Source organism: Coffea arabica, chromosome 4e (genome assembly GCF_036785885.1).
Source record: "Coffea arabica cultivar ET-39 chromosome 4e, Coffea Arabica ET-39 HiFi, whole genome shotgun sequence".
Lineage (NCBI taxonomy): Eukaryota > Viridiplantae > Streptophyta > Magnoliopsida > Gentianales > Rubiaceae > Coffea > Coffea arabica.
This window is the reverse complement of record NC_092317.1, coordinates 31958150-31966585: the sequence shown is the minus strand read 5'-3', so window position 1 is coordinate 31966585 and position 8436 is coordinate 31958150. Positions and strand designations below refer to the sequence as shown.

The 8436-nt window shown below is 42.6% G+C and overlaps 1 protein-coding gene across 1 annotated transcript; it reads left to right on the top strand.

Moving 5' to 3' along the window:
* The first annotated feature begins 4932 nt into the window (after window positions 1-4932).
* On the top strand, window positions 4933-8074 carry LOC140005582 (uncharacterized). Its single transcript, XM_072046587.1, has 4 exons — window positions 4933-5151; window positions 5266-5691; window positions 5802-6146; window positions 7370-8074. Exons 1-4 carry the CDS (start codon window positions 4933-4935, stop codon window positions 8072-8074), a joined length of 1695 nt encoding a protein of 564 aa, XP_071902688.1.
* The last annotated feature ends 362 nt before the right edge of the window (window positions 8075-8436 follow it).

Sequence of the window (8436 nt, the reverse complement as noted above, 5' to 3'; positions counted from 1 at the left end):
ATATATGCGTTGATCTTGTTTGGAATGTATAAATGTGTGTTATCATAAAAGTTTTGAGTGTTACTTACATGTATCGTGCTTATTTTGGTTTAGCATTCTTGCCTAGACCGAGTGAAACTTATGGAAGGAACACGAAGTGGTCGGGGACGTGGGCGCGGAACTAGACAACCCACGCCGGTTAGGGAAACGGGGGAAACCTCTACTGGACCCAATCCTGAATCCCAAATAGACCCCAATGTGCAGATAGCTGCCGCTATGCAGCAAATGACAAACCTACTAGCACAAGTAGTACAACAACAGGGCCAAAACCCAAACCCTAACCCCGGGAACCCTGGTAACCACGTCGAGAGCGAGGATAGAGCTCTCGAACGTTTTCAAAAGTTTTCCCCGCCAAAGTTTATTGGGGGACCCGACCCCGACGTTGCTGAGAAGTGGCTTGAGAAAATGGTTGATATATTCGCGGCCCTACACTACCCTGACGAAAGGCAGGTCACTTTTGCCGTGTTCCAACTGGAGGGAGCTGCCCGTTCCTGGTGGAACGTAATTAGACAGAAATGGGAGCGGGAGCAGACGCCTAGGACTTGGGTGAACTTCATCCGAGAATTTAATGCAAAGTTTTTCCCTCCTCTAGTCCAGGAGAGGAAGGAGGACGAGTTTATCCGGCTCCGGCAAGGGGCTCAGACTGTGGCGGAATATGAGAGTCAATTCACCCGCCTATCCAAATTTGCGCCCGAACTCATCATGACCGAGCAACGGCGAATAAGGCGTTTTATCCAGGGCTTGAACGTGGAAATTCAAAAAGATCTGGCGGTAGCCCAACTTAATGCCTTTAGTGATGCGGTGGAAAAAGCCCAGCGCGTTGAAACTGCAGGGTTACAAGTTAGAAACTTCCAAGCAAGAAAAAGGGGTTTTCCGGGAAGCAGCTCAGAACAAGCAGATAATAGTACAATCTCTAAAGTTCGCAAGGAAAACGGGGAAGTACGGCAACCAGGGGTGTCGCGTGATGTCCCTCAGGGAGGACTGGTCTCTGCTACTCGTGGTCCCTGTGGATATTGCGGAGGGCCAAGTCATACAGAAACAAATTGCTGGAAGAAAGAAGGAAAATGCTTGCGCTGTGGAAGCGCTGAACATCGGATTGCTAACTGTCCAGCTCGCCTGCGCGAGCGGAGAGGGATTCTGCCACCGACCAAGCCCAATTCTCAGTAACCCGCCAAGAACAACCCTGGACAGACGAAAGGAGAAGGGACGGGATCGAAGGCACCAGCTCGAGTATATTCTCTAGAGCAGCATCAGGTCCCTGACTCGTCTGAGGATGGAGAAGGTATGGTCCGTTGGGTACTCTAGATTTGATAGATTCCGTTAATAAGAAATTTCGAGGACGAAATTCTTTTAAGGGGGGGAGAGTGTGAGAACCCGTAAAACCCTAATTATTTTCTTAGGGTTTAGTTCCCTTTAATTGCATGTTTTCTGCATTTTCTGGTTTAGAAATATTTTCTTAGTGGATTTTATGAGCAATTATAGTTTTAAAATGATTTTTCTAGCATTGGAGAATTTTTAGAAAATTAAGAGTAAATAGTGGACGTGGGACCCACTAGTGCGAAAAGTTCGGAAAAATTCGGCCAATAAGGTTAAGTTTCGGATACTGTTTAAAATTTATCGGGTGTTAATAGATAAGTAGAATGTGTGAAGTGATTGATGTGAGAGAGGAAAGAAAGATAAGAATGCATTTATGGAGGTGACAAGTGTCACCTCCTCATTGGAAGTTTTTTTAAGAATTACTATTCCCAATTTTGACTTTTTTGACCAAAGGATTATATATCAAAAAAATGCACAAAAAATCACCATTTTTCTTCTCTTGTTGGCCGGCCACCTTGAGCAAGGAAGGAAGAAACTTTCTTCACCATTCAAGCTTCTACTTGTTGCAAATCAACCAAAAACATTGGTTACATCCAATTCCATTCCATACAATCTTACCTTCTAGTGCTAGTAAGTTGTTTATTGAAGCTTGGTTGAAGGTTTAAGGTGTTCAACAACCTCATCTCTCTTGTTTCTTGGTAAGTGAAGCTTGAACACCCTCTTACACCCTATGAAGCTTAAATTATGCTTAGTAGTGCTTGAAGTGCTGAAATTTCTGGTTTTATCTTGGTTTGAAGTGATTTGGTGAAGTTTTTCATTTTATTGATGATTTTTCTGGTTTAATATGATCTTGATGTTGGGTGCTTGTATGATGGATTGTAATGGTTGGAAATGACTCTAGTGAGTGTGAATTGTGGTTAAATGCAATCAATTTTGGATTTGGTGTGAAAATTGAAAAGTTAGGGTTCTTAAATCCCCTATTCTGTCCGAAATTTTAGGTCATAGCTAGAGGCCGAATTGGACTTTTCTCAAAACATGAAAGTTGTAGGTATTGGTGAGTAAGAAGTGCCTGCAAAATTTCAGGGAATTTGGAGTAGTATAGAGAGAGTTATACCGTTTTTACTGTTGCTGTTTTTGGTGAACAGAATGTGCGGAACTGCGATAGTAATTGCCTATTTTGACTGGATTTGGTTTGGATTTTGAAGTTGGTGTCTTCTGATGAAATGTTACTGGATGTCTTAGCTATCATATGCCTTTGGAATTTCGGCATTTGGACTTGTATAGACTGAGTTATAGTAATTACAGTTTTCTGTGTTTTGCAAACCTGTTTTGGTAATTCTGGTATAGTATTTGGCACTTTCGACCTAGTTAAGCTAGGAACTGGATTGAGTGCCCTTCTACATTGTGTAGCCCTGTTTCATAGCTTCGAATCGGTGGGTCTTACACCCCCAACCGATAACCGTAGTGAAATTGACGCCATTACCGCATTATAAGATCAAACACGGTTTTTCTATTAAGGCTTAAGTTAAGGTCATATATTAATTGCTGGTTTGCTACCATGCTTATTTATGCATATGAGACCCTATTGGGGTTGTGTTCAGCATTGTTTTATGACTCGTCGTCGAGTCTCTCTTAGGGCTTGCTTTCATTTTGGTTGTTTCCTAGCTAACTTTTGTACTTGTACCACTTTGAGCCCTGTACGGCTTTTGGGAAATGAGATGACCTTTGGTGTGAAATGTTGGGGCTAATTTGAGGAAATAATGAAGCCTTAATGGCTGGAAAAGTAAGAATTTTAGGGACGGTGCTGCCCGATTTTCTAGGCCGTTTGGTTCCTTTAAGTAGATTTGCCTTTTGGTGGAAATGAAAGGCTTTTGGGTTGTTTGCGCCTAAGTCTTCATGTTACCTTTTTGTTTCCAAGAAAATCATGTTTTCCACCCTTGCATTAGTAATTATTTTGGCGAGGCATACGACTAGTAGTCGAGCCTCATGTGCATTGTGTTTACTCGATTCTGGAAGTAAAACCTTCAATTGATTTATTTTGATTATTTTAGGGTTTCTTGGCGATTAAGGCCAATCTGAAGTGAAAACTTTTGAAGTTAAGCCGGTGAGTGTACCACTCCCCTCCATTGCTGTTTAACTTGATTTCTGCTCTGAAATCTGTTTAACTTGATTTCTGCTCTGCAATCTGTTTATTTGTTCGAGACGAGGGTGTACTTTATCACACTCGTTCTCTAGTCTGTTCATATGCCAATTTGCTATGCAAAATTTGAATCTGTTATCTGTGTCTGCATCTGTTCGGATTTCTATGACCTATGAGCTCAATCCTGTGGCTAAGTTATTCGAGTCGGGCCGGCAAGGGCCTGGACGATTAGATAATGAACCACGGTAGTCTGTTCGGGGATTTTGGGTATTGAGACCCTTGATTCCGGGTATACTCGAGTATTACCATTTTTGTTCGATTGAGGTGAGCGGGCCCGGTAAAGGGGTGTTTGGTGGACGGAATTCGGTGATAAGAGGGGTCTACGGACGCATTGGTTCTATATACGTTGACGGAGAGTCAACCGGTTAGGATCAAATATTGCGCTGGAAATTTGGCTCCTGAGAGCCACCCGTATCCTTCTGATTTGAATCATTGGTTCCTTTGCTTTACATCTGACATGTGTATCTGATTTGTTAAATGTGAAATGCCATGATTTTAATGCTATCTGTTTGGTACCTCATTGAGCGCAAGCTCACCCCGTTCTGTTCCTTTTGTTTTCCTTACAGGAAAAATAAATACTTTTGGACTGGATTTGATAATCGGTTGCCGACTTGAGCTAGTTGAACATATCTTTTGTATAGCTCATGTATTAAAACCCTAAGTGTACTTTTGGGGCGTTTCTCTTTTGATTTGGCAAACCGTGTATATGTATTATCTTTTGAAAGCTTTTGTATGTCATTTTGATTTGTAAACGCTAAAGATCAGATGAAAATGTTTGTTAGCTATTTCGGTTGGGTTCTGACGGGTCGGTTACTATTCATGGCCGGCTCCGGATTTCATCTCATTTTATTTTGGGTTATTTTACCATTTTGACCTGTTTACGCTCGTTTGTAAGTTCCGGATCGCAATAGATAGCTCTAATCTGATCCGTAGTCCTGGCGAGAGCTGGGCAGGCAGTCCGCTAACCCCTTTGGTTCGCCTTAGGGGAAAGTGGGGCTGTTACAAATAGCCATGCTACGTGCCGATGTAGTGGAGGACCGGGAAGCGACAATGGCTAGGTTCTTAACTGGGTTGAGACCCAAGATTGCAGAGGTAGTGGAGTTGCATCACTACGTGGAAATCACGGACATGGTGGACAAAGCTTCCAAAGCGGAGCGTCGCCTCAAGAGGAGGGATGCCACTCGACTCACTAGTACACCGGTTAGCTCGAATTGGAGAACATATCCGCCTACGAAGGAGAAGAAACCGATTATGGGAGCTTCGGGAAGGATACCAAGGCGGTGACTGACGCCTCTAAAGCCCATAACCATGAGATCAAGTGCTTCAAATGCCAAGGGTTTGGTCACATCGCATCTCAGTGTCCAAATCGACGAACCATGCTCTTACTTGAAAATGGAGAAGTCGTGACGGATGAAGAAGACAGCTATAAAGGAGTACCATCGTTGGGAGAGAAGGATGCCGATTCTAGTGAGGAAATACCAACGAATGAACAACTCGACTTAGTGGTTCAAAAGGTGCTAACTGCTCAAGTAAAGGAAGAAAATGGCCAACAAAGGGAAAACATCTTCTACACACGTTGTCACATAAAAGGCAAGGTGTGTAGTCTTATAATTGATCCCAGGAGTTGTACAAACGTGGCAAGTATGACACTAGTGGAGAAGGCCTCGCTTCCTACAATCAAGCATCCACATCCATATAGGCTCCAATAGTTGAACGACAGTGGAGATGTGCGAGTCACAAAGCAAGTCGAGATCCTATTCCGCATTGGTCGATACGAGGATAAAGTCCTCTATGATGTCGTGCCAATGCAAGCTACTCATGTGCTATTGGGGAGACCATGGCAATATGATGAAAGAACTAGCCACGATGGTTTCACCAATAAGTACACCTTTATGCACGACAACAGGAAAGTCACACTTGTGCCTCTCACTCCTAAACAAGTGCACGAGGACCAAGTCCGGTTGCAACAAGAACACGAGGAGCAAAGGAAATTGAAAGGAGCCGAGAAGAGTGAGGGAAAACTGGCCTTAAATGATTCGGCCCTTGAGAAGAGAACTGAGAGGAAGCAAAGCATGCTCGCAAAAGCCAGGGATGTAAAGAAAGCTTTACTTTCTTACCAACACTTGCTTATGATAGTATGTAAAGAAGTTATGCTTGCTTCTACCATATAACTACCATCATAACTACCATATAAATTTAACCACTGTATATTTTCATGATACCCCGTGTTATCTCATTGTTGCAGGAATTTGAGGATATGTTTCCTGAGGAGATCCCGGATGGACTACCTCCCATCCGTGGCATTGAGCACCAAATAAACCTCATTCCGGGCTCACCATTGCCCAATAAAGCCCCCTATCGCATGAGTCCCGAGGAAACCAAGGAACTACAAAGGCAAGTGGACGAACTGCTTAAGAAAGGTTGGGTGCATGAAAGCCTAAGTCCCTGTGCCGTCCCCATCATCTTGGCGTCAAAGAAGGATGGAAGCTCACGCATGTGTGTGGATTGCAGAGCCATCAATTCGATAACGGTAAAGTATCGTCATCCTATACCTAGGTTAGATGACATGCTAGATGAACTAAATGGGGCTGTAATTTTCATGAAAATTGATTTTAAAAGTGGGTATCACCAAATCCGAATGAAGGACGGGGACGAATGGAAAACGGCTTTTAAGACTACTTATGGGTTGTATAAATGGCTAGTCATGCCCTTTGGTTTATCTAACGCCCCTAATACATTCATGAGGTTAATGAATCATATTCTACGCCCTTTTCTTGATAAATTTGTGGTAGTCTATTTTGATGATATCTTAGTCTCTAGTCGAAATCTTGATGAACACATAGAGCATTTACGTGTTATTTTAAATGCCTTATGCCAAGCAAGTTTGTATGCTAACTTGAAAAAGTGTTCTTTTTGCACAAATCAGTTGGTCTTTCAAGGATATGTTATTAGTGCATAGGGTAGATAAAAGGAAGGTGAAAGCCATCCAAGATTGGCCGACACCAAAGACTGTGAGCGAAGTAAAGAGCTTCCATGGATTAGCTAGTTTTTACCGCAGGTTTGTGCGAGATTTCAGCACCATTGCCGCTCCGTTGACTGCCGTAATCAAGAAGAATGTCGCCTCTCATTGGGGAGCTGACCAAGATAAGGCATTTCAATTACTTAAACACAAACTCACGCACACACCTGTACTTTCTTTGCCTAGTTTTGACAAGATGTTTGAAATCGAATGTGATACTTCAGGTGTTGGCATTGGAGCTGTGTTAATGCAAGAGGGTAGGCCTACTTTAGCGAGAAGCTGAGTGGGCAGCCTTGAACTACTCCACCTACGATAAGGAGCTATACTCCCTCATTAGGGCTCTCGAAACATGGCAACATTATTTGAGAGCAAGGGAGTTCGTCATTCATACTGATCACGAGTCACTCAAACACTTGAAGTCACAACAAAAGTTGAACAAAAGGCATGCCGATGGATTGCTTTTGTTGAGACTTTCCCATACATGATCAAGTATAAGACAGGTAAAATCAATGTAGTAGCTGATGCCTTGTCACGCAGGTACTCTTTACTTACCTTACTCAACACTAAGCTACTTGGTTTTGAAACCATCAAGGAGTTATATGCAAAAGATCCAGATTTTAGTGAATGCTATGCACAATGCTTACAATCTAGGTTGGATCACTTTTTTATGCATGATGGTTATTTGTTTCGAGTTGAAAAACTATGCATCCCTCAGTCTATTGTTAGTCCATGAAGCACATTCAGGTAGTCTAATGGGACACTTTGGTGCTGCAAAGACTTTGGTTGTTTTGCAGGAACACTTCTATTGGCCAAAGATGAGAAGAGATGTGGAACGTGTGGTTGGTCGATGCATTGTGTGCCACAAAGCTAAGTCTAAGACTCAACCATTCGGTTTGTATACACCTTTACCTGTGCCTACTACACCTTGGATCGATATTTCTATGAATTTTGTACTTGAGTTGCCTAGGTCTAGGAAAGGACATTGTAGCATATTTGTGGTAGTTGACAGATTTCCTAAAATGACTCATTTCATTGCTTGTCACAAAACGGATGATGCTTCTAACATTGCTGATTTGTTCTTTCGTGGGATAGTTAGGTTACATGGCATGCCTAGAACTATTGTTTCTGACAGGGATGTTAAATTTCTTAGCTATTTCTGGAAGACATTGTGGGGAAAATTGGGTACTAAACTGTTATTCTCGACTTCAAGTCACCCACAAACGGATAGCCAAACAGAAGTTGTTAATCGCACTTTATCTACATTGTTGCGTGCCATCATTAAAAAGAACATTAAGTCTTGGGAGGAATGTCTTCCTCATGTTGAGTTTGCCTATAACCGAACTGTGCATAGTGCTACACGTTTCTCACCTTTTGAAGTTGTATATGGTTTTAACCCGTTAACTTCTTTGGATTTGTCACCTTTGCCGTTGTCTGAGTGTGTCAATCTGGATGAAAAGAAAAGGGCAGATTTTGTGAAGGCACTACATGAGAAAGTGTGACTCAACATTGAGCATCGCACGAGTCAATATGCGAAGCAAGCAAACAAAGGAAGGCGTCAAATGATCTTTGATTGGTTGCACCTTCGCGAAGAGAGGTTTCCAGTTCAACGACAAAGCAAGCTACTCCCCTGAGGCGACGGTTCCTTCCAAGTTCTTGAGCGTGTGAACAACAATGCTTACAAGTTGGACCTCCCAGATGTGTATGGAGCTATAAGTGCCACATTTAATGTCACTGACTTTAGTCCCTTTCTCGCAGAATTTGAATCAGATTTGAGGGCAAATCCTTTTCAAGAGGAGAGGAATGATTCGAAGGAGAACATTGAGTAGACCATACATGTAGAACAAGTGAAGGTTTCCCTCGG

What these genes read in the sequence shown, in the direction of transcription:
- LOC140005582 (XM_072046587.1), top strand. Translation starts at nt 4,933, where the DNA reads ATGCTCTTACTTGAAAATGGAGAAGTCGTGACGGATGAAGAAGACAGC. An exon ending in ACCAACACTTGCTTATGATA is followed by an intron (nt 5,692 to 5,801) that starts GTATGTAAAGAA and finishes TCATTGTTGCAG; the next exon opens with GAATTTGAGGATATGTTTCC. An exon ending in TAGATGAACTAAATGGGGCT is followed by an intron (nt 6,147 to 7,369) that starts GTAATTTTCATG and finishes GTTGTTTTGCAG; the next exon opens with GAACACTTCTATTGGCCAAA.